Below are 26,293 nucleotides of genomic sequence, written 5' to 3'. Positions count from 1 at the left end.
CTCTTTCCTGCCCCCAAGAGGTAAATAGACCACCAGGGCAGTAGTAAGTAAGGGGAGGGGAGGCTAGCAATCTGCCCGTTTAGCCGGATTTCTGGACAAACGGGCAGGCTGGCGGGCGGGCCGTCCTAGGACAAACGGGCAGATTGGCAAAACCCACCCGGTTGCCCGGACATGTCCTCAAAAAGAGGACATGTCCGGGTAAATCCGGACATATGGTAACCCTAAGTAAGTTGTGCATGCAAATATGGCCTTATTCCGGATTTGTGCACAAAACTTAATTAGTTAAGCCAATCAGTGCTTCTAATTTCCACTTAAGCAATTATTGACACTAATCTGCATTAATTAGAATTTACACGTAAAACTGTCTAAGTGCATTCTGTAACATGATATTCGTAAATTAACTGTTGTTGTAATCTGCCTTGGGAAGCCTGGTGTTAGAAAAACTGGAAATAAATTGAACTCTCCTTTCATTGTGGCACATGGAATCACATCTTCACTGCATCTCTTTTGTACAAATGGATTATTCAGTTTTGAGCATGTTTCAAGGACAAGTGGTTTTCATAAGTCAAAATAATAAAAATAAATATTTTGTTTCATGCAGATCTCTCATCTGTTTAAACATAATTAAATGGGCTATAAGCCCCTAATGCAGTCCATTAGCTTTCTGATAGTTTGCTCTTGTCATGATTTATTCTGTGCCCTCTTGTGGAGACTTAGGGAGCAATAATCAGACCTCATGGCTAGTCGGCAGCCCCCCCCCCCCCCCCCAGATATAACTGCAAGCTCATTTACCAAAGGAAACCCTCAAGAATGCATCCCATCGCAGAAATGGGGCTTGAACCTCACTGTGTACTCCTGCTTTGAAACATGTACACAAGAGTCACAGAACGTATGCATGGGATTTTGAAAATGCAAGCTATGCACGCACTTTCCCTTCACTAGTCTAACTCCAGCCATTTCTGATCGTTGCGATGGATGCAGGCAGTCTATTAACAGACTGCACCCGCGGTTGATCAAGTTCGTGAAACTGGAACACTAATTGGGATACAGGTAAACGCTGTGTATTTAAAAAATGGAGGAAAATGCTATTCTCCAGTGCAACAGGGCACTGTAGACAAAGCAGTAGAGAGAGACATGTTACTAACAGGATTTACAAATACAAACTAAGGAGCTTTTTGCTGCGTAAGCAATCTACACGCGCCCAACGCATGCCAAAATGGAGTTACCACCAGACTACAGCGTGGCTCTTGCGGTAATTTCATTTTTGATGCGCGTCTGATATGCACGTCTGAAAAATATTTTTTTATTTTCGGGCACGCGTAACAGACATGCGCCAAGTGGCATTTAACACACGTAGGTCATTACCGCCTGGATTCTTTACCGCTAGGTCAATAGCTGGCAGTAAGGTCTCAGACCCAAAATGGACGCGCGGCAATTTTCATTTTGCCGCACATTCATTTTCGGCAATAAAAAAAGGACTTTTTTTTTTACAGGCATGCTAAAAAAATGGATCGTCGCATGCCCAAAACCCACGCCTACACTACTGCAACGCCATTTTTCAGTGTAATAAAGAAAATGTTCTATGCTATGTGGAAACTCAAACGCGTAAAACCTTTCTTCCCGAGGGAAACTTTTTGAAACCTAGTACAATCAATGGTTCTAAGCCATGCAGATATTGTAACGGAATTTACGTGGGATGTAAAGCACAACTCACAAAAAAACTCCAGACCGCCCAAAATACAGCAGCCAGACTGATATATGGCAAAACACGATTCGAAAGTGCCAAACCCCTACCAGAAAAGCTGCATTGGCTCCCAATCAAAGAACGGACCATCTTCAAAACCTGCACCCTGGTACACAAAATTATCTACGGCATAGTACCTGGATACTTGACAGACCTAGTAGACTTACCAACCAGAAACAGAATCAGATCATCACGATCATACCTAAACCTACAGTATCCAAACTCAAAGGACTAAGATACAAAACAACTTACGCATCCAGCTTCTCCTACATAAGCGCACAACTATGGAACGGACTCCCAAACGCTGTGAGAACAATCCATGACCACTTTAAACTTCAGGAAGTCACTCAAAACTTACCTCTTCTAAAAGGCCTATTCCACCGATGATCGTACTGGACAACCTTATAATCTTCACTCCTTTGACCCCACCTCATCTGACCACAATATAACTTTGTATCTGCTAACCACCGTACTGGCAAGGCACTATGTAAGCCACATTGAGCCTGTAAATAGGTGAGAAAATGTGGGATACAAATGCAATAAATAAATAAATATATATATAAATAAAAACGGACTCCTAAGTGGGAGAGGCGTTCTAAATAATATCAGTCAAATCCTAAGAATGAAGAGAGCACAAGTGTTCTGTGTGTGTTTTTTTTAAAGAAAAAAGATGATGAAAATGAAAGTCCCATGTATATAGCTTCCACTAATGAGAATTTATTGGGCAACGCTGCGTTATGTCACATCGCTAGGCAACAGGGTGTCGAGTAAAAAGCCAAATGATACGAGGATTGCAAGTTACATGTGCAGTTTCAAAAATAAAGCAGATTCTCTGATGTGCTCTCATAAGTAGGAACATATATTTTCTTTATGTCTGTTGTATATCATGAGGTTTTAATCTATATGGAAATCCACTGTATACGTAAATATTAATTGTTATTCCTTCTCACCAGGTGGAGTTTTCATTTTTACTCTTGGTATCTTCCGATTCTAACATGACAATTGCTTGTCTGCTTCCTCTAACCCTAACCCCCACCCCCCACCCCCCCATGGCAGCATGACTCATTATGTTTTCTATATCCCCCTGGCTGGTGCAGGCGTCAAGTTTTTTTTTAAAACTGTTCAACGTTCATATTTTACCAGCATTTTCCTTTTTTCATTGTTTTATCTTTTTCAAATTTTTACCCATTTTCAATTATCTCCCTCCTATACTATAGAAGGGAGATTAATTGAAAATTGGTACGGGATGCTCCATTCTCAGCAAAATTGTAGTTTTCGGTGTTTGCTCTCAGGTAAATGTCACCTGATTCCCTTTTGCACTTGTTCTGTCATAGGTGCGAAGAAGGGTAAGAGTACACTGACCTCTCCTTAGCTTAATACACTGTTTATTTATTTTATTTATTTTTACCAATTCTGTTCCTTTCAGATTGTTGACCAAATAGTTACTACCTTGTTATATTGTTTAACAGTTACTTACATGTCTGTAATCTGTTCTTTTGTCAATCTTGGAGTTCCCAATAAAGATGATTTAAAAAAAAAAAACATTACCCTGCCAGGTCAACTTCCTCCAGTCACTTTGGCATGGATGTCGTCCTTCTCAAAAAATGTAATCATCAGCTGACAGTAAAAGCCACCAGCTACAGAAGGAGTATATTTGGGGATTGGTATAGTCTGGGGTTTAGTTGTCTTGTTTGAGGGACACACTGGTAGATAACACAAGAACGTGGAGAAAAAAAAAAGGCCTCAGGTCATTTGGCTACTCCTCGTTCTTAAAGGACAAGCCTTTTGTGTAATGAGGAAGCCTTATCAGTCATAGGTCTTCAAAAAAAACTCCACATACTAAATTTCTCATAGACTTTACCGTGAATCCCAACAAGCAGATGCATAGGAGACACAAGTTTCATATATATTAAAGCTTGGCAAGAGTACTTATCTCAATACATGAATTCTTGAAAAGTCCAGCCTTATTCGATGTGCTCGTGGCATTTAACAAGTCCCGACAGGGAAACCTTGTTTCGCTAAATAATATAGCTGCTTCAGGGGAATCTTTCAAAATAACAGCAATTCCAAGCCTTTAAAATATCTCCGTCTCCAAATCTTACTGGAACAGAAAATGGCGGACAGCTTCTATTTACCCGCTGAATGTTAATATACTCAGCGTCTGACGTCATCTCGCACTTATCCAATCAAATGGATCAATGATCAAAGAAACGCTTTCCACTCAATTGCAACATTTAAGCCCTTGGGTATGACAGTATGTAGATCAAATATCCAGCGTTGCTCCCTTTGTCTTAAGATCCGTCTAAGGTCTCCCTTCCTTTCTATATTATTTAGCGAAACAGGGTTTCCCTGTCGGGACTTGTTGAATGCCAAGAGCACATCGGATAAGGCTGGACTTTTCAAGAATTCATGTATTGAGATAAGTACTCTTGCCAAGCTTTAATATATATGAAAATTGTGTCTCCCATGCATCTGCTTGTTGGGATTCACGGTAAAGTCTATGAGAAATTTAGTATGTGGAGTTTTCTTTTGAAGACCTATGACTGATATGGCTTCCTCATTGCACAAAAGGCTTGTCCTTTAAGAACGAGGAGTAGCCGAATGACCTGAGGCCTTTTTTTTCTCCACTTTCTTGTGTTATCTACTAGTGTGTCCCTCAAACACGTTGCATAATAGGTAGGATAGTGAAATATTATTGATTATAGATCCTACTCATTCCGGATAATTACAGTTTAGTTGTCTTGTCCCATTCCCTACCTTTCTGAGAGAGAGGGAATAGGTTTTATTATTTTGATGCTGTTTGAGTATTTTACTTTTGATGTATTGTTTATTATATTATATAGTGGAGGAGTGGCCTAGTGGTTAGGGTGGTGGACTTTGGTCCTGAGGAACTCAGTTCGATTCCCACTTCAGGCACAGGCAGCTCCTTGTGACTCTCGGCAAGTCACTTAACCCTCCATTGCCCCATGTAAGCCGCATTGAGCCTGCCATGAGTGGGAAAGCGCAGGGTACAAATGTAACAAAAATAAAATAGATACTATTGGAGATTCTACATGGAATGTTGCTATTCCACTAGCAACATTCCATGTAGAAGGCTCCGCAGGCTTCTGTTTCTGTGAGTCTGACGTATTGGTGATCTGCAAGGGCCGACTTCTACATGGAATGTTGCTAGTGGAATAGCAACATTCCATGTAGAATCTCCAATAGTAGCAACAGTGGAGGAGTGGCCTAGTGGTTAGGGTGGTGGACTTTGGTCCTGGGGAACTGAGTTTGATTCCCACTTCAGGCACAGGCAGCTCCTTGTGACTCTGGGCAAGTCACTTAACCCTCCATTGCCCCATGTAAGCCGCATTGAGCCTGCCATGAGTGGGAAAGCGCGGGGTACAAATGTAATAAAAATATATATTTACTTTTCCTGATGATAAGTATGCAAGCTACTTTAGGTCCTTTGTGACCAAGAGTACATATAACGAGAAAGACCAACAGAACAGAACCGAGGCAGTCTATTACGGAAGTGGTGTCTCTTCCATTCTTACTGACCCCACAGCCAATCAGGTTTTCAAGCTATCCACAATGAATATGCATGAGATCTGTTAAAACAGACATGCATGCACATATGAATCTTGAATGTTCATTGTAGACACCCTAATACCCCAAGTGCCTGGAAGGGACAGGTTAGAGCACAAGGGTAGTACAAGACAGGCTGAAGGTAAAGAGATAGCAATGCTTGGAATCCTTCACATTCAAAGTACACACTTACCAGTGGAATGGCAAAAAGATATACATTTCCACCGAGGTGCTTAGGACTAAACAGACATAGATGTACAATTGTATTCTTTTGGGAAAAACATACTTGATGTACAAGAGATGAAGACAGCAAACATCTGGGGAACGACAAGCAACAGTGAAGGCTTCACAGATGTGTGAGCCATAGAAACGTGGCTGAAGATATGAGTAAATAACACCTGCTCTCCTCTCGCCAATACATCAAGGCAAGGAACACACAGTTTTAAGATGATTATTTTAAACAGGCGGTGGTGACCCCTTAGTGTAAGGAAAGGAAAAGAGTCTTGCTGTAATGCTAGAGCTGCTTTTTCCAACTAGAGACAAACTAGCAGCTGGTTCTGTCTGGCATGCTCGACTTCTGTGATAACTAGGAATCCTGCAGGAAACACAAGCGCTGAAATATCCAGGTCTGCCTGGTAGGCTCTGCATGGATATAGATGCATGGGCAATGAGCACAGTAGTATTGCTAGCTATGGAGATTATTACAGAGATTTGAGAGTAACGTTAGTACTGGAGGTAATTAAGTGTGAATTTAAATTTAGCATAGAAAGGCAATATAAACCACACATCTCTCTCTCTCTCTTCTACCCAAGAAAGTGGAGAGCAAAGAAAGAAGTCAAGAAAGAATATTGTGGCTAAAGCAGGGGCATAGCCTGACTTTGGTGGGTCCAGAGCGCGAGGTGAGGGGGCACATTTTAGCCCGCCCCCCCCCCCCAGCACCGTCGACCAGCGCCCCTCCCCCGTCCCTTTCGACCTTCCCCCACCACCGCCAGGTACCTTTGCTAGCGGGGGTCCCCAACCAGTATCCGAGTCCGGCGCGTTCGCTGATCTGGATTCTGTTTCTGTGATTCCTGATGTCCTGCACGTTCCTACGTGCAGGACTCACAGAAACAGAATCCAGATCAGCGAACGCGCCGGAGACCGGCGCTAAAGAGGACTTCAGCTGGCGAGGGTTGGGGACCCCCGCCAGCAAAGATACCTGACGGCAGCCGTGGGGGATGGATGGCGGCGGAGGGGGGGATGAAAGCAGGGGGGCTAGGGCTAAATCTGTGGGGGCCCATGGCCCCACCTAGCTACACCCCTGCTGGATGTAATTAAGTGGGAATTTAAATTTAGCATAGAAAGGCAATATAAACCACACACACATCTATCTATCTATCTATCTATCTATCTATCTATCTATCTATCATATATGTAAATTCTCTTCTACCCAAGAAAGTGGAGAGCAAAGAACGAAAGAAGTCAAGAAAGAATGTTGTGGCTAAAGACTAACCTTGCAGGTGGGAACATCCAGTGACTGGCAACTTGGATATGTCCAGGATGCTTAATGACCTGGATGCTCTTTTTCTGCTGTCGTTACCACAGAGCGGGGGTGTCCAACCCGGCCCTCACCAGATCGGGTTTTCGGGATTTCCCCAATGTTTATGTTTATTTAAAAACCTGCTATACCAATGAATATGCATGAGGTCTATTTGCATACAATGGAGGCAGTGCATGCAAACAGATCTCATGCATAGTTGTTGGGGAAACCCTAAATCCTTGACTGGATTGTAGCCCTCAAGGACTGGAGTTGGACAACCTTGCTTTAAGAGTATCGGTGTGGCCCAGAAGTTAAGAGCTGGGGAGGGGGAGGCCTTAGCAACACTAACCAGCCCTCTCTCACCCAACATACAGCCCACTACCCAGTTAGTTAACTAGGTATCAGGCTGAATATCACCACTGTCTGGCTTACTGTGCTACTGTATTGTCCAGGACCCACGATTAAAAATGTAATTAATTGCATTAAATAATTTTGATTGGACAACAACTATATTAAAAGGCCTACAGCTCATTCAAATATAGTATCTCATATTGTGCTTGGGCTAAAAGTGCAAAACCACATTCCTCCAGCGGCTTTTAGGATTCAGTTTAAAATTCTTGCACTAGATTTTCAACATTACCTCTCGAATTCTAGATATGGCGCTCACCTTGTGGCGCGACTGAATATGTGCATGCAATTAAATGAACAAGTCATTAACTAGCAATTACTTAATATAAACAATCAATTATTGCAGCTAATTGGAAATAATTGTGATTTACATGCGATTCTGCCTGCACTGGTATTCTATATGACACCTAAATTCCCTTGAGCTCTCCCAAATGAGGCCGCTGGGTGTCGGCACTGAATATTGCCTGCACCTGCATAAACTGGGACTCCTCCCCAGTGCCACCCCCAGTACCACCCCTGACCCGCCTACCTTTTGTTTGGACGGTCTCCTGGCACTGTTCGGTTAAATGCCGCTGAAAATCCCCAGTTAGGCGCCTGGAAGAAGCTTAAATTGCTTTGAATATTGGCCTCAAAGTACATTGCTATTATTGTTATCTTTCTAGTTGAGTAAAGCCAAGGCTCGGGATGATAAAGGGAGTTAATGAAGGCCATACACAACGTTATCAGAAGAGGGGATTTAACATGCACCCCCATTATGTATAATGATTCACAGGTCAGTGCATTAACTTCTAGACCTGCGTTTCCCAAATTGTGCACCACAGCAAACTCTCTGGGGTGCCGCGGCAAATCCCGATCTCCCTCCCGCCCAAACTGGTGGAGTTGAAAACATTAATGGAATTCAAACGTGTGTGGGATAAACACAAGGGAATCTTGTTTAGAAGGAATGGATCTACAGAGTCTTAGCAGAGGTTGGGTGGCGACGCCGGTATTTGGAGAGTAAAACCGTTGCAGGGCGGACTTCTATGGTCTGCGCCCTGATCGTGACTGAATAGATATGAATGGGCTGGAGTGTAAATTTTAAGGGGCTTTGATGTTAGCTTCAGAACTTTTAGTACAGGAACAGTGCTGGGCAGATTTTTACGGTCTGTGCCCTGAGAAAGGCAGGGACAAATCAAACTCGAGTATACATATAAAGTATTACATACCATGTAAAATGAGTTTATCTTGTTGGACAGACTGGATGGACCATTCAGGTCTTTATGTGCCATCATTTACTATGTTACAATATGTTACTCTTTGGGGTTCTACATGGAATGTTGCTACTAATTGGGATTCCGGAATCTTGTAACTCTTTAGGATTCCAGAATCTTCAGAACGTTTACTACAAGAACAGTGCTGGGCAGACTTCTAAGGTCTGTGCCCTGAGAAAGGCAAGGACAAATCAAACTCGTACATATAAAGAAAGTATCACCTACCATGTAAAATGAGTTTATCTTGTTGGACAGACTGGATGGACCATTCAGGTCTTTATCTGCCATCATTTACTATGTTACAATATGTTACTCTTTGGGGTTCTACATGGAATGTTGCTACTAATTGGGATTCCGGAATCTTGTAACTCTTTAGGATTCCAGAATCTTCAGAACGTTTACTACAAGAACAGTGCTGGGCAGACTTCTAAGGTCTGTGCCCTGAGAAAGGCAAGGACAAATCAAACTCGTACATATAAAGTATCACCTACCATGTAAAATGAGTTTATCTTGTTGGGCAGACTGGATGGACTGTTCAGGATCCTGTTTACTAAGCCATGCTAGAGGCGCACTAGCGTTTTTAGCGTGCGTTAACTGTGTAGATGTCCATAATATTCCTGTGGGAGTCTGCACAGTTAGCGCGTGCTAATTTTTAACACACGTTAAAAACACTAGCACACCTTAGTAAACAGGGCCCTAAGTGTGAAAATTAATATCCAGACGCTGGACAGTTTTCACAAGTTATTGGTGAACATCTAATTCAAAGTAAACATGTTGTTTCAATAAACAGTGTTTTTGGTGAAGGTATTAAGTTATATTATATTTGCATAAATAAAAGAGAGTTTTTTAGACCAATAATGGTGCTGTTATTCTGAGGTTCCTCCATATGCTCCCTTATCAAAGCAATGAGAGCCACTGAGGTCTTTTCCTTCGAAATAGTAATATTCAATTATCATGTATTTGTGAATAATATTTAAAAGGATAATATCATGTTACCTCATTATGGGGTCCTTTTATCAAGATGCTGGAAAAAGGGCCCTGCGGTAGTGGCGGGGGCCATGTTTCCTGTGCGCCAGGGCCCTTTTTCCCGCAGCGGGTAAAAAGCCTCAAAAACAAAATGGCCACTCTGTAAGAAATCTCTTACCGTGTGGCCACGCAGAGGGAAGTCCTTACTGCCACCTACTGAGGTAGCGGTAAGGGCTCCTGCGGTATCCCGGTGGTAACCGGGCAGCACGCGGCGATACCTGATTACTGCCAGGTTACTGCTGTGCTAACCGTTTCCAGGGGGGGGGGGGTCTCCCTGAAATGTTGCACGCTCGACTCAGAACTACCGCCGTCAGCTGCGTTGGGCTGGCGGTAGTCCCGGAATAGCGAACAGTAAGCCCGCTTAGGGCTTACCACCGCCTTTTAAAAGGGTCCCTATATATATATATATACAGGCTTCAATACTGGGAAAGGATAGTATTTGTCGACTCGGGGAGACCTGAGCTCTAATGCGTGCTTCTGAGCACGGAGGAAAGCAGGCTCTGCTTCTGTTTCCGCTGCTGTCAATGCTTTTGCCAAACAGACTGACGCTTAATCTCTTATTTCCTTTTTGAAGATTTGCTCTAAAGTACTCATTTTCAAAGGCATATGGACTTGGCATCAATTTACTCTGATTATAATGAGACGGAAGCATGGCTGTTCACACTGCAAGAATCTCATTGATTCATTTCTTTCTGACCTATTGTAAACGGCTCTGTTTGGCTGATATCCTTGAACACGAATACTTTATCTTTCGTTTGCTCCAGTGAATCACTGAGGTTGGCACTGAAGTAGCAGCTGGCATTTACTGCATTGCAACGGCATGTCAGAGAAAATTCTCTATATTGCTTATGCCACATACTTGAAATAAGATTTGAGAATGGCCCCATCGTAACAAACAGATATTTCCAGTACGAGAGACTGGAATTAGAGAATGATTGTATTTTTAACATCATTCTTTGGATTTGACTCGCAACTTTTCAGTAGTAGTTCAAGATGAGTTCCCTTAAGGTACAGTAGATATTCTCCTGTACCCCAGAGGACTTTCAGTCTAACACCCAGTGCATATTTTCTAGCAAAAAAGGTGCCGGTACTCAAATGCCAGGCCACCCTTCAGGGGGTGGGGTGATCACTAAGGGACCCACCCCACAATAGCCAGGCCCCCTGCAACCAGTCACAGAATCTATGACAAGGCAGAATTGGTGTGTAGAGCCTGAGCTCTTTCATTAAAACTTGGGGACCATGGGTCAATTTTTGCAGACAATGGAAATGGTGCCGGTACTCGATACCCCCAAGTACCCCCTCAAAAAAAGCCCTGCTAACACCTCAATATACAGCCTGCAACATCAGAATATTTTTAAACACTAGCCAATGCAGGCGAAAAGAAAAAAAAAATCTAGAAATTCAGTAGCAGTACTTGACTAATGAATATCCAGACGCTGAACTGAGTGCCTGAGACTATCCAGGTAACAGCGATATTCAGCCACTATCCGGATAATTTATTGAGGGGTGAATTGAACTATGGATGGTGGATGTGAAATGACACATTAAAGGTGACCCTCTGAAGAAGAAATGTTGAGCAAAACGGGCACCTGTCAGGCATCTTCTTTTTAAGATGGGGCCACACTGCTTAACCCCCTTGAAGTTGTCAATGAATTTTTGAAAAAAGAAAAAATGAGGTGTACAATGTGCACCTCCGGAATATGATAAACGCAAGGAAACTGTTCAAACATTGGTAAGCTCCTTATTAACTGGGAATTCTCAGCCGCTAGAACCTTTATCCATAAAATCTGAGCGGGCACATAGAGCACTGGGCAGACCACAGGTGAATATAGCCCGAGACATTATAGCATGCTTTGCTGAATTTAAAATTAAGGAGGCAATCTTATCCAAGGTGCGGGGCATGGAGCACGTGGTTTGGGGTACCTATACTATAGAGATCTACCAAGATTTGGCAGCCGCTACTTTGAAGCGCCGTACTGAACGCAAACCTATCACACAGTGACTACGAGAGCAGAATATCAAATATAGATGGGAACAAGCTTTGGCACTTGCCTTTTATTTTCAGGGCAAGCTGCGTCAAGTGAAAACCAGGGAAGAGGCGCTGGCAATCTTGGAGAGTGAGCCGACTAATATGCAGCAAGCTCAGGCAACCCCCTATGGGTTCTGATCATCTGGTCAAGCCACGTCCTAAGTGGCAGCAGGAAACGCCGATTGGCCAGACAACACTCAGCACCTCAGATGCCTTCAAAGAGCCCAACCTGAGGGATATCGGTTACCCGTGAGGGACCACTTCACTTCCTCCCTATGCCGGCCTGTGTGACATGCTAGCTTTATTCTGGTGGGAGGGGTTACTTATTTTAAAATTTTCTATACCACCTAGAACTAGGTGGTTTACAAAAGAACATTCACATTATTCATATCACAAAACATAAAACAAAACAGACCATAATACATCCCGTTTAAACATGACCCAAAGGAAATCTCCATTGAGATCAACCAAAGCTTCCAAATAATGCACTCCTGGGTGGATGCATTTCAGTTAAAACTCAATGCAGAAAAAACACAATGTCTTATACTCACCTCACAACATAATACAAATAAATTCACTACCATAACCATACCAAACGTTTCCCTTCCCGTCTCAAATACACTGAAAATTCTTGGAGTCAACATTGATCAGAATCTCACACTCGATAACCACATGAAGAATACAACTAAGAAGATGTTTCACTCCATGTGGAAACTTAAAAGAGTAAAACCTTTTCTTCCCAAGATCTATCTTTCGAAACCTAGTACAGTCAATGGTACTAAGCCACTTGGACTACTGCAATGCACTCTACGCCGGCAGTAAACAACAGAACATCAAGAAACAGCCCAGAATACCGCAGCCAGACTCATATTTGGAAAAACAAAATATGAAAGCGCAAAACCCTTAAGAGAGAAACTACACTGGCTCCCACTTAAAGAATGGACCACATTCAAGATCTGCACGATAGTTCATAAAATCATCTACGGAGACGCCCCGACTTACATGCTAGACCTCGTAGACCTACCTCCTAGAAGTGCTAAAAGATCTGCCTGCACATTTCTTAATCTACACTTCCCTAGCTGCAAAGGATTAAAATACAAACTAATACATGCTACCAGCTTTTCCTATATGAGCACGCAGCTGTGGAATGCACTACCAACAAATCTGAAGACAATTAACAAAATCACTAACGTTCGTAAATCTCTGAAAACCTTTCTCTTCAACAAAGCCTACCACGAGAATACTTAGCTTAACTATAACACTTCACCCTTACTTCGAATGACACCTTTCTATAATTGTCTGCTTAGCTCTTTTCTAACATCCTTGATCTCTTTACAACACCAACTGTACCTTTACCCTGGTATGGCGACGCCATAACAGGTCTTTGTAAGCCACATTGAGCCTGCAAATAGGTGGGAAAATGTGGGATACAAGTGCAATAAATAAAAATAAATAAATAAATTCAATCTTCAAAATAATTAAAAAAAAACCGCTGAGACAAACAATTGTCTTCAACAGTTTCCTAAACTGTGTTATACTACTACAATACTGAAGCTGACCTGGCAATCCATTGTACAGCGTTATTCCTGCAAAAATATTTAGCCCCTTTATTGACCAAAGTATTTAATTCCATCACAAGTGATACTATACTGCCTCACTCCTCAGTCTAAGAAACATGGTGGCATGGGAGTCCCCAGTTTGAGTTGAATCATATGACAGTGTAACTCTAGCTAATAAAAGCATGGCTGCAAGGTGAGTCTAAGTCATGACTCCGTATGGAACAGACATATGGGGGGGAGGGGGAATCCCCTTGTGGGCCGTAACGTGGGTTCCCAAACAACAAATCTTGCCTTTGGCCAAGTGCTTGTCTTCCTTAATGAAGTACCCTCTCATGACTTGGCTCACTTGTCACTCGAAATCGTTCTCGGAGCGGCGGAACTTTCTCTCTACGCCTATTCTTTATGCATTTATAGACTTAGAAGGGATATCTTGGGGCATTTATAATCTATGGGCAAATAACTCCCTTTAGACCTTGGGACAAATATGGGAGGAGGGGGAATTTGTCACCTGGGAGGATCTCCAAGAGGAATTTGGATTAAGACCTCATGACTTTTTTTGCATATTGACAAAGCAGAGATCTGATCACCAGATGGGCTAGGAGTGAACTTGTTTTCCCTGAAACTTTACTTGAGCGAGCATTGAAATGCAGTCCACATAGAGGAGCGATGTCTCGTCTTTATCAGGTTCTTCTATCTTACACTGAGTTATTCAGCCAAAGGGGAAACTGACATTTGCAAATCATTTGAACATACTGCCTGGGAAAGACATTAAAAAAAAAAAATTCATAAAAGTGTCTATAGTCACCCCCATGGTTGAAAATGGCTATAGAATTGCCCCCGTAATTCTCCATTAGAAGAATCTCCAGAACTTGGTCACATGCTTTCTTTTAAAGCACTAATACATTGATGGCTGCTATACTAGTCATTTAACCCTCCATTGACCCAGGTACAAAATAAGTAGTTGCAAAAACCACAGAAAGGCAGTATATCAAGTCCCATTTCCCGTTCCCTATTTCAGATTCTACATGGAATGAATGTTGCTACTATTTGAGATTCTACAGGGAATGATGCCATTATTTTAGATTCTTTTGAGATTCTACATGGAATGTTGCCATTATTTGACATTCTGTTGCTACTATTTGAGATTCTATTTGGAATGTTGCTAGTGGAAGAGGAGCCTAGTGGTTAATGCAGAAGACCTTGATCCTGAGGAACTAGGTTTAATTCCCACTGTAGCTCCTTGTAACTCTGGGCAAGTCACTTAACCCTCCATTGTCCCAGGTACAAAATAAGTACCTGTATATATAATATGTAACCTGCTTTGATCCCACAGAAAGGTGGTATTATAAAGCCCCCTCCCCTTTCCCTAGGTTCACTAAGTGATAGTGGTGGGCATGAGAAACCCTTTTTCCCCCCTTTATTTGGTGGGAAAGTTTGATTTCATTTCTACTTTTTAGGGGTAGCCTAGTGGTTAGTGCAGTGGACTTTGATCCCGGGGAACTGAGTTTGATTCCCACTGCAGCTCCTTATTACTCTGGGCAAGTCACTTAACCCTCCATTGCCCCTGGTACAAAATAAGTACCTGAATATATGTAAACCACCTTGAATGTAGTTGCAAAAACCTCAGAAAGGCGGTATATCAAGTCCCATTTCCCTTTCCCTATTTCAGATTCTAAATGGAATTTTGCTACTATCTAAGATTCTACATGGAATGTTGGCTACTGTTTGAGATTCTGTTGCTACGATTTGAGATTCTACATGGAATGTTAATGTTGCTATTCCACTAACAACATTCCATGTAGAAGCCTGCCCTTGCAGATCAGCAACACGGCCGCGCAGGCTTCTGTTTCTATGAGTCTGACGTCCTGCATGTACGTGCAGGACGTCAGACTCACAGAAACAGAAGCCTGCGTGGCCGCGTTGTTGATCTCTGCAAGGGCAGGCTTCTACATGGAATGTTGCTAGTGGAGGAGTAGGCTAGTGGTTAGTGCAGTGGACTTTGATCCTGGGGAACTGAGTTCAATTCCCACTGCAGCTGCTTGTGACTCTAGGCAAGTCACTTAACCCTCCATTGCCCCTGGTACAAAAAGTAAGTACCTGAATATATGTAAACCGCTTTGAATGTAGTTGCAAAAACCTCAGAAAGGTGGTATATCAAGTCCCATTTCCCTTTCCCTTTCATTGTGGATAGTCTGAAAACCTGACTGGCAAGGGGCGCTCCAGGACTGGACTTGATCTAGTCAATGTATCTATTATGATAAACAAATCTGATATTCAGACCTCGGGAGTCAGCCCGGCTAGCTCCTTAAGTGAGCGCATTGAATATCCGGTTTATTTTGGCAGGTTTGGACGTAGCCAGTTATGTTCAAAGCGGCCAAAGATATCTGATGCATTCACGTAGCCAAATATAACTGCTAAAGTGAGGCTGAAAATCACGGATAGTCAGTGCCAATCCTGGCCAGTTAAATGCTTTTGAGTATCGGGGGGGGGGGGGGGGGGATAGTGCTGTATGATTAGTCCTTTATTTATACTTCTGGAGAAAACATTTTCTATCAAGTCCTGAAGTACGGCTGCCTACAATGACCTGATGTGTTGTGTATTAAACAAGCAACATCCACGTACTAAATTCTCGCACTGTTCAACCACAGTCACCCCTCTATCTGGCAGGTCTTGCTGATATACAGGTTGCTAATCACCCCCTTGTTTATGGTGTAAATATCTTTTTTCTCACCTTTTTAGGGCCACTTTAAATGTTCATTTTCACTTTTTTATATCCTTCCATAGGAAGCTTTTTCCTCTTTGGCACTTATTATAGGTAAGAGCAATCGCCGTGATCCCCTGACAGCTAAGATTCTTTCGGTTGCTTTTCAGACCTCGTTCACTATGATCGTACAGGTCCAAGATAAAATGTCTGATACCGTACAAAATGCCTTTTGCAACAAGCTTACGTGATGTGAACCTAGGGATACAAGATGGTGCTGGCTCAACAGCGAAGCCAAAAACACAAACAAGCGGGGGCGTAGCCAGACCTGGATAGGTGGGGGGGAGGGGGCACATTTTGGCCCACCCTCCCGCTACCACTTCCGCTCCCCCGTGGCCGCTTCCACCTCAGTGCCGCTGCCCTCCTGCCGCCACTTCTGCCCCCCCCGACGCTCCCCCCACCACTCGCTGTGCGCGTGAGTGAGCATACGCAGTTTCATTAAAACGAGCGTGCACAGCGACTGAAAACAGGACAGGGCGCCAGGCAATGAGAGACCAGCGCGGGACAAACGCTTTAGCTGGCAGGGATTGGGGAGCCCCACCAGCCAAATCAAGGGCTCCGGAGCCAATCTGAGGGTGCCCAGGCCCCCCAGAGCTATGCCACTACAAACAAGTAGAAACTTCTATGTGTAGTCCAAAGCAAGAGTCGAGGATGCCACGAAACACAACCAGCCAACGGGATGAAGTAAAAGAGTCCTTTATTCAAAGCACCAGTAACTGGACCCAGATGTGCAGTAAAGAGAAGAAGTCTAGAGGTTAGTAGAGTTGGACTGTAAACCAAGGGACACGGGTTCAAATCCCACTATAATCCTTTTAGGTTGCAATACCGGTAATTGGGAAGCAAAGCCAGTACGGGGAAGACTTCTAGGGTCTGTGCCTTGATCGTGGCCGGATAGATTTGGATGGGCTGGAATGGAGCCTATCAAGGGCTTCGATAACAACTTCAAAAGTTTTCGAACAAGGACTGAAAATAGCATGGACAAATCAAGGCAGTGTGAGAGGCCACAGGGGTGTGGTGCTGTAAGGTAGGAGCCAGCCCTGTTTGGTACAGGGTCCTCCAGGGTCCTGTGAAGAGGACAGGGGCATTAAGTAGTGGTTACCTTTGAAGAGACTGTTTGTGAAAGGGTTGAATTATTGGGATGTATAGCAGGAGCGTAGCCAGACAACAGATTTTGGGTGGGCCTAGGCAAGAAATGGGTGGGCACCAAGTGTTCTTCCCAACCCCCACCAGAAAAATATCTGAGCTGGCGGGAAAACGCTTCTTTCCACCTTGGCAGTCTGCAGTAGGCATGCGCTGAAAACTGAGAATGCGCAGGTGCCAGTATCGTGGAGAGTAGCGTTTAAATTACTATCAGAGGGGATGTCTTCAGCTGGCGGAGCTTGGGATCCCCACCAGCTACCGCTAAACGTGTGCTACTGTTGGGTGGGCCTGAGCCCTAAGTGGGTGGGCCCTGGCCCACCCAGGCCCACCTGTGGCTACGCCACTGATGTATAGAACAGCAGGCTGAACTTTGACTGAGCCCTTCTGAGGGAGAGGGGAAGGTCGTGCAAAGGAAGTGGGCCTGAACTGTTAAGGAACTGAATGTTGGCTGGAGTTAGGAACCCGGCCTGAACCCTGTTTGTGAACTGCATTTCAATTTTGCGAGCGGAACTGAATTGAGAATAAAGCGCTTTGGTCTTAAGTCCGTATGGCAGTCTGGTTCTTTGCTGGAAACCTGTGAGCCTAACCGGGCAGCCGGCCTCAACCCAGAGTGGAGGAAGCGGACCCCTTTACAGGGCAGGGAAATGGGGGTTTAAAAATTTAGGAGCCTAGTTACAGAATATGGCCCAGTGCGCCTAAATCTACGGGCTCAGATTTACACAAGCTTTTTGTTGTCATTAATGGATGCATGCATGTATCGGCGCTGAAATATCAACTAAGTATAATCGGCACCTTATAGAATACGCTTAGTCGGCACTAATTTCAGCACTAATTTTCCATATATAGAATCTCCTCTTTAGCGCAGGAAAGAACCCCACTCTTACACTGGGTGCCATTTATTTAATCTACCCCATTCTAGGAAACATTGTCTATATCTGCTTGAAATACAAATGTCACAGCTATTCTGCAAGCCAAACAGAGAGGGTATACAGCATACATAGGAAGTAGACAAACAAAAAAAGCAACACTGGGCCTTCAAGACTGAGACAACAGGAGTAATTTTATTGACAACTGACCCAACACAGGCCATGTTTCGGCGTGAAACAACGCCTGCCTCAGGGGTCCGGTTTTAGAGGTAAAGTGTATGTCCAATGCCTCTGAAGCTGTTTTTGCTGAAAAACAAGGCTAATACAGGAGTTTTTTTTTCCTAAATCGCGGCTGTCCTTCACGAAGGAACGCTTGATTTCATAGACTTTCCTTATTTGTCTTCAGAGGCATTGGACATACAGTTTAGGACCCCTGAGGCAGGTGTTGTTTCACGCCGAAACACGGTCCGTGTCAGGTCAATTGTCAATAAAATACTCCTGTTGTCTCAGTCTTGAAGGCCCAGTGTTGGTTTTTTTTGTTTGTACACCTATTCTGCATCCATATAAACATGATGTTTGAAAATGGAATACAGTAATTGAATGTGCCAGTTGTCAGAAGGAGTACTTAGGAAATCCTTTCCTTCCAACTACTCAAAATTTTACAGTCATGCAGTGGTGTATTTAAACTAGGAGCATGTGTTATGTACACACCCCTTGTGAGACCTGGCTCCCCATTCCCACCTTAAAATCCTCTCTGTTGCAGTCTTCACCCGGGCAGCGGCACTCACAGGCTTCCTGCGGCCTGCACCAGGACTTCCTCCCTGAACTGTCCCGCCCCTTCTGATGCAACTTCCTGTTTTGTGAAGGATAAGACAGTTCAGGGAGGAAGTCCCGCTGCAGGCAGCCTATAAATGCTGCTGTCCAGGTCACTGCAGCAGAGAGGATGTTAAGGGAGGGGAGATGAGGGTGGTGGCAGCACCAGGGGGGGGAGGGGGAGATGCACCCCCTGTAAAACACTCCTGGCTACACCAGTGCTGTCATATATCATCTTCCATCTAAATGCCTTAGTTCTTCCCTCCTATCATGTGTTAACAGCAAGCTGCCGGTGTATGTGTGTGCCAAGCCAGCAGCCTCCATCCTGTATATCATATGAAAACAGAGCGAACCCCGACGTGCATGAAGGGTCAGTTTGTATACAGAGCTGAGTTGACTTTGTTTAATCCTTCCGGGTTTTTTTTGAAAACCGACATACAGCATGTGGCAGAGATAGGTGTAGTGACGCATCGCATACAATATCTCTGTTAACAATTAACGTACTGAGAGTCATCTGATTTACAAGGTATTTCGCATTAAGAATTAATAGACCCCTGACGCAGGCCTTCTCGGCCGAAACACATCAGGTGTCGGGTTGTTTTATTGATTTGAATAAAAACCTTGTTTAGAAAGACATCAGCTGTGAGAGGACTTTCATTGGATCCACTGTTTGTTTGATTGTCTTTGTTTAATCACAGCCACTCATGCTAATGCAATATTCCGATAACCTTTTACATACTGCAAAGTTTTGACATGAAATGTTACAAGAAATGAATAATAAAAACAGGAAACCTTATAAAGAAATATGCAAGAAGGAGAGATATTAGAAGGAAAATAAAGAAACAAATCAACACAGGTGAGCTCATATTTTCAGAAAGCTACCAGGTACTGCATCCACTTAAATATTTTATTCTAATGGGTGCAGAAACAACCCTCTAGCACACCTCTTTGTTGACAAAGGCAAAAGCAGGTTATATAAAACAGAAAATAAATGGAGGCCTGGAAAGAACTGCAGTGCTTTCCCTTGGAGAAAAGGAACAGGGCTGTAAGAGGAACGCAGTTTATATCGCCACCGCAGGACGCTAGTAATTACAATCCACAGCCAACACACACTGCGAACAGGCAAGAGGCAGGTGTAGATTATAGATTTCAGGGTCCCGGGCACAGCTCATACAGGGGAGGGAGGGCCTTTCTCAAAAGGGCAAAGCCAGCGTGCTTTTAACTCACAATTCAATGCACTTTTTTTTTTACAATGTACCTAATCTTGTTTTTCTCTATAAAGCTAAAAGTCACAGAATGCTTTGAAGGTTTGTGTTTAATCAGCAGTCTGCTTGTTCCTCGGGGGGTTCTGGCCAGCAGCTCACATTGCCAGGTACCATTTACTAGAGATGTGCATTTATTAACTTCAATCCATTTATGCATGCAAATTGTTTTTTTTTTATACATGCCATTTTATGCATGTGAAATAAATGATGTTATTTTATTTATTTATTGGGATTTATGAACCGCCTTTATGAAGAAATTCACCCAAGGCAGCGTACAGCATTTTAACATAAAACAATTTTGTGAACAGTATATAACAATAGTAAAATAACCAAATATAAGAATAAATATAAACAATCAGATAAACTTGGAAAAGGCAAATTACTACTACTACTTATCATTCCTAAAGTGCTACTAGACGTACGCAGCGCTGTACACTTGAAAATGAAGAGACAGTCCCTGCTCGACAGAGCTTACAATCTAATTAGGACAGACAAACAGGACAAACAAGAGATAAGGACAAAGAGTAGCAAGATTCCGGAATCCCAAAGAGCAGCAAGATTCTGTGTGGAACCCCAAAGAGTAGCAAGATTCCGGAATCCCAAACACTACTACTACCTACTACTTATAATTTCTAAAGCGCTACTAGACATACGCAGTGCTGTACATTTGAACATGAAGAGACAGTCCCTGCTCGACAGAGCTTACAATCTAATTAGGACAGACAGACAGAACAAACAAGAGATAAGGGAATATTAAAGTGAGGCTGATAAAATAAGGGTTCTGAACAAGTGAACAAGGGTTAGGAGTTAAAAGCAGCATCAAAAAGGTGGGCTTTTAGCTTAGATTTGAAGACGGCCAGAGATGGAGCTTGACGTACCGGCTCAGGAAGTCTATTCCAGGCATATGGTGCAGCAAGATAAAAAGAAACAGAGTCTGGAGTTAGCGGTGGAGGAGAAGGGTGCAGATAAGAAAGATTTACCCTGCGAACTGAGTTCCCGGGGAAGAATGTAGGGAGAGATGAGAGTGGAGAGGTACTGAGGAGCTGCAGAGTGAATGCACTTATAGGTCAACAAGAGGAGTTTGAACTGTATGCGGAAATGGATAGGAAGCCAGTGAAGTGACTTGAGGAGAGGGCTAATATGAGCATAACGACCCTGGAGGAATATTAGTCGTGCAGCAGAATTTTGAACAGATTGAAGAGGAGAGAGATGGCTAAGTGGGAAGCCTGTGAGAAGCAAGTTACAATAGTCTAAGCGAGAGGTGATAAGGGTGCTTGAGGGAGAGGGCTAATATGAGCATAACGACCCTTTTACCCGGCACCGACGTCAGGCTTGTCCCATGCTTCTAAACGCTGTACTCATCTCCACCACCTCCACTGCGAGGCTGTTCCATGCATCCACTACCTTTTCTGTACAGAAATATTTCACTGGATTTCCACCGAGGCTGCCCACTTCCACCCCTCATCTTATGATTCTTCTTTCCACAGCCTCCTTTCCATTGAGAAATGCCCGACTCCCATGTATGGTATAATTATGTCCTACATGTCGTTCTCCATGTACTACAGCTTTGTGACCGCCGATAAATCCGAGTCACCGTCATTTCTTAAAGTTTCTATGTAATTCACTATGGACTTGGATTTGGAAAGGCAAGTGGATTTTAAGCATTTCTTCGTCATCATTCCTTTGCGTACTCAACCAACAATCTATATAAATAATTCTCACCTTGAACATTCTGAAGCTCAGTCTGTGGCAGGGACACATTGAAGCCCTGCAGTGTTGGTAGGCTAGGCTGTCAGCACCACTCACCTCATGCACCACTCACTCACTCTCAGTCAGAGACCCACCCACAGCCACGCCCCTTCCGGACATAATTTGCAACCTCAACGTTCTAAATGAAGCTGCAACTTCCGCTCTTGCATGGTGGTGTAGATCGAAATTTGGATTTTTCACACAGGACTGTCTGCCCCGCCCTCGCGTCACAACGTCATGACGTGGAGGGCGGAGCTATGACAATCAACGAATCGCATCGCACAGCAGCCCCGCCCTCGCGTCTACACGTCATGATGTCGAGGGCGGGTCATGAAAAAAAACAAACGTACTGCGCTCTGCAATGCCTGCCCCATGCCGTCCCTCCAGCCTGCCACTCATGGAACGACGACAGAGAGACACAAAGGAAGCGACTCCCCTTCCAAGCTCCGAGACGCTATGCCCGCCTGCCCCCCCCCTCCCACAGCAACATCAACCCCCTCGCCACCCTTCCCTCGCTGTCCGGCCGCTGCTGCTGCAAAAAACGGACACAACCTAAAGGTGAGACGGAGAGAGGGAGGGAGGCGAGCAGGCAGGCAGCCTGAACGACTGAAGAAAGGAGGGAGGGAGCGAAGCAACCAAACAATCAGCCAGCCTGAATGTGGGTGCAACGGAGGGAGGGAGCCAGCTTGATCATCGCAGTGCCAGGGATAAAAATATTGCTAGCGCCCGTTTCATTAGTCTCTGAAACGGGCCTTTCTTACTAGTATTCTAATATGTGCCTTGTTTTAGCACTCTCTTCCAGGATGTATCACAGAGAGGCCTTAAGTGCTGGTTCAGTTCAAGTTTCCCAGGGCACAATGTTGCTGAATTGTACCAATAGAGGGGCATAATTGAACAAAAACGTCTATCTCCATGGGCGTTTATCTCCGAGAACGGGTCCGTGAAGGGGCGGACCGAACCGTATTTTCGAAAAAAATAGACGTCCATGTTTTATTCGACAATTTGTGAGCTGGGCGTTTTTGTTTTTCAGTGATAATGGAAAATGAAAGCGCCCAGCTCAAAAACGAATAAATCCAAGGCATTTGTTCGTGGGAGGGGCCAGGAGTCGTAGTGCACTGGTCCCCCTCACATGCCAGGACACCAACTGGGCACCCTAGGGGGGCACTTTTACAAAAACAAAAAAAAGGTAAAAGAGTTCCCAGGTGCATAGCACCCTTCCCTTGTGTGTTGAGCCCCCCAAATGCCCCTCAAAACCCACCGCCCACAAGTCTACACCATTACTATAGCCCTAAGGGGTGAAGGGGGGCACCTACATGTGGGTACAGTGGGTTTGGGGGGGTTGGATGACTAAGCATTAAGCAGCACAATTGTAACAGGTAGGGGGGGATGGGCCTGGGTCCACCTGCCTGAAGTCCACTGCACCCCCTAATAACTGCTCCAGGGACCTGCATACTGCTGCCAGGGAGGTGGGTATGACATTTGAGGGTGAAAATAAAAAGTTGTGAAACGGCATATTTTGTGGTGGGAGGGGGTTTGTGACCACTGGGGGAGTCAGGGGAGGTCATCCCCGATTCCCTCCAGTGGTCATCTGGTCATTTAGGGCCCTTTTTGGGGCCTTATTCGTGGAAAAACAGGGTCCAGGAAAAGTGCCCTAAATTCTCGCTAAAAACGCATATTTTTCTTCCATTATCGGCGAAAGGCGCCCATCTCTGATCGCCCGATAACCACGCCCCAGTTCCGCCTTCACCATGCCTTCGACACGCCCCCATCAACTTTGTCCGCATCCGCGACGGAGTGCAGTTGAAAACGTCCAAATTCGGCTTTCGATTACACCGCTTTATTCGTTTTTGTGAGATAAACGTCTATCTCCCGATTTGGGTCGCAATATAGGCGTTTTTCTTTTTCAATTATAAGCAGGATAGTCACCTAAACCATGAGCAGAATTACTCCCCGTTACCCAAAAAGAGTCACGCAGAGGAGAGAACTGACTTAAAAATGATTTCTTTTATCTTTTGAAACTGGAATACTGTTTTCATTAGGTTGCGTTCCAAATCTGGATTCATGAAATTCTTTGCCTGCCAAAAAAAACCCCAGAAATGAAACATGAGTTGAACCACGTGGAGCTCTCACCTGTTGAAGAGGTTGTTTCTGCTGACCATTCTCAGGAATCCAGTTGGGTCGGTGACGGAGTTCAGTTTATTGTTCATCTCCTCGTACTGCTGGTCCATTAGGTCCCCGGCCTCACTCTCGGTTTCACTGCTAGCACAGGCCCTGCAAAAGGAAAATAGAAAACAGAGGGCTGTTTTCAAGGGAAAGGCCACATGACATCTACTGACAGAGCTACCACAGGGGCTGACCTACTCAGCAGAAGATAAAGGTCCTACCCTCAGCCTACCCTCTCTGCCACAGCTCTGCCATATCCCGCCCATTGCTGCGCCCAGTGGTGTGCTGGAGCCGGCTCGCAAGAGCCGGTTGTTAAATTTTGTAGCATCTTGCGAGCCGGCTCCGGTAAATGAGGTAAGCATGGCAGGAGGGCGCCACAAGCCATGCTTACCCCGTTTACCTCAACTCCCACCACTGCCCTTGTTTGTCTGCGCCACCCAGCGATTCTCCTCGCTCCCCTGCCCCCCTCCAGCCACCCATACCCAGCAATTCTCCTCGCTCCCCTGATTACTTCCGTCGGAGCGGTCGCGTTATTGAAAGCCCTGCCCGTCTCTAGCCTTCCCTTCGAGTTTGTTCCCTCGGAGTCCCGCTTTCTGACGTCATTTCCTCTTTCCACGAGGGCGGGACTCTGAGGGAACGAACTCGAAGGGAAGGCTAGAGATGGGCAGGGCTTTCAATAACACGGCCACTTCGACGGAGGTAATCAGGGGAGTGAGGAGAATCGCTGGGTATGGGTGGCTAGAAGGGGGGCAGGGGAGCGAGGAGAATAGCTGGGTATGGGTGGCTGGAAGGGGGCAGGGGAGAGAAGAGAATCGCTTGGTACGGGTGGCTGGAGGGGGGCAGGGGAGAGAAGAGAATCACTGGGTATGGATGGATAGAGGGGGGCAGGGGAGAGAAGAGAATTGCTGATATGGATGGCTGGAGGCGAGGCAGGGGAGAGATAATTGCTGGGTATGGGTGGCTGGAGGGAGGCCAGGGGAGCGAAGAGAATCGTTGGGTATGGGTGGCTGGAGGGGGGGCAGGGGAGAGAAGAGAATCGCTGGGTATGGGTGGCTGGAGGGGGGCAGGGGAGAGAAGAGAATCGCTGGGTATGGGTGGATAGAGGGGGGCAGGGGACAGAAGAGAATTGCTGATATGGATGGATGGAGGGAGGGAAGGGGAGAGGAGAGTTGCTGAACATGGGTGGATGGAGGGAGGGCAGCGGGGAGAGGAGGGTTGCTGGACATGGGTGGATGGAGGGGAGGGCAGGGGAGAGGAGGGTTGCTGGACATGGATGAAAAGGGAAGGGAGAGAGAAGAAATGCTGGACATGGATGGAGGAGAGGGAAGAGTGAGGAAGGAGATGAGATGAGGGAACAGAGAGAAAAACTGCACATGGATGAAGAAAATAGGCAGAAGCTGGAACCACTGGACAGTCAAGTCTGCGGAGTAGGACCCAGCTTTTACTTACGGATGTAGGGCAAGAAATGAAGAAGAAAGGTGGAAAGTAAAGAAATAAATGGAAAGGAAGCCCTGGAAACGGAGTTAAGAGGACAGATAGCAGCAGAATCGGATACTGGGCCAGCATGATCAGAAAAACAAAGTCACCAGACAACAAAGGTAGAAAAAAAATCATTTTATTTTCATTATAGTGTTTGGAATATGTCCACATTGAGAATCAGGTGCTCAACATTAAAAGTTTATATTTATTTACTTATTTATGGAATTTTATCCCACATTAAACATGAATTAGATTGGAACCTGGGATCATTTAAAATTTTTTTTCCTGGAGTAATGCATTGCCACCCCCTCCCCCCAGGCTCTCTCCCCGACTATAGCCAGCTCTGCAATTTTGGGGGGGTCGCAGAGGTGGACGGTGGGGCGCAGAGGTGGACCAGGGAGAGCGCCTGTTGTTAAACATTTACAGACATACTTTAATTTCATTCCCCAAATAGTCGGCAGGCAGAAAAGCCATTTTACAAGTGCTGCCATTACCGTATACCTCTTTTAATGAAGAACAGAAAGGTGTTAATAGCTTCCATCAATTTTTTTCTGACCCACCTCCCAGCCAACAAGTGTCTGTAACACTGAAGCCACTATAACAGCTGGTGTTAAATGGCACTCCAGGGGTGAGTGTAAGCAGAAAGGCCAAAGACCTCGTAACAGCACTCTCCCATGGCTGCCAGAGGTGGTCCCTTTGCTTCAAGGCTCATGACCCTGTGGGGAAGTCTTGCACATTTCCGCCCTGTGCTATGCTTGACCTATAAACAAACAAACTCTCCTGTTTTAACAGGCAAGACTCGAGTCTACAAACCTTTTGAGCCATGTAAACACATGAACACCTAGAAATAAACTGTCTCGCAATCCCACCGATATTCCAAACCATTTTTAACTGGCCGGGAAGAGCAACTGGCCGGTTAAATGGTAGTTCGTCAGCTAAGCGCTAATATTCAGCG

At 44.8% G+C, this 26,293-nt stretch overlaps 1 protein-coding gene across 1 annotated transcript in view; it reads right to left on the bottom strand.

The window, feature by feature from the left end:
* TTC28 (tetratricopeptide repeat domain 28) overlaps positions 1–26,293 on the bottom strand; it is a 238,807-nt gene that overhangs the window by 118,010 nt on the left and 94,504 nt on the right. The window contains exon 7 of the mRNA XM_030218563.1: positions 23,827–23,967. Coding sequence (XP_030074423.1) covers positions 23,827–23,967 — 141 coding nt within the window. The remainder of the gene's footprint in view (positions 1–23,826; positions 23,968–26,293) is intronic.

The sequence above is a fragment of the Microcaecilia unicolor genome, chromosome 11 (assembly GCF_901765095.1).
Source record: "Microcaecilia unicolor chromosome 11, aMicUni1.1, whole genome shotgun sequence".
Lineage (NCBI taxonomy): Eukaryota > Metazoa > Chordata > Amphibia > Gymnophiona > Siphonopidae > Microcaecilia > Microcaecilia unicolor.
The sequence above is the reverse complement of the archived record's forward strand: the minus strand, read 5'-3'. Positions and strand labels throughout refer to the sequence as shown.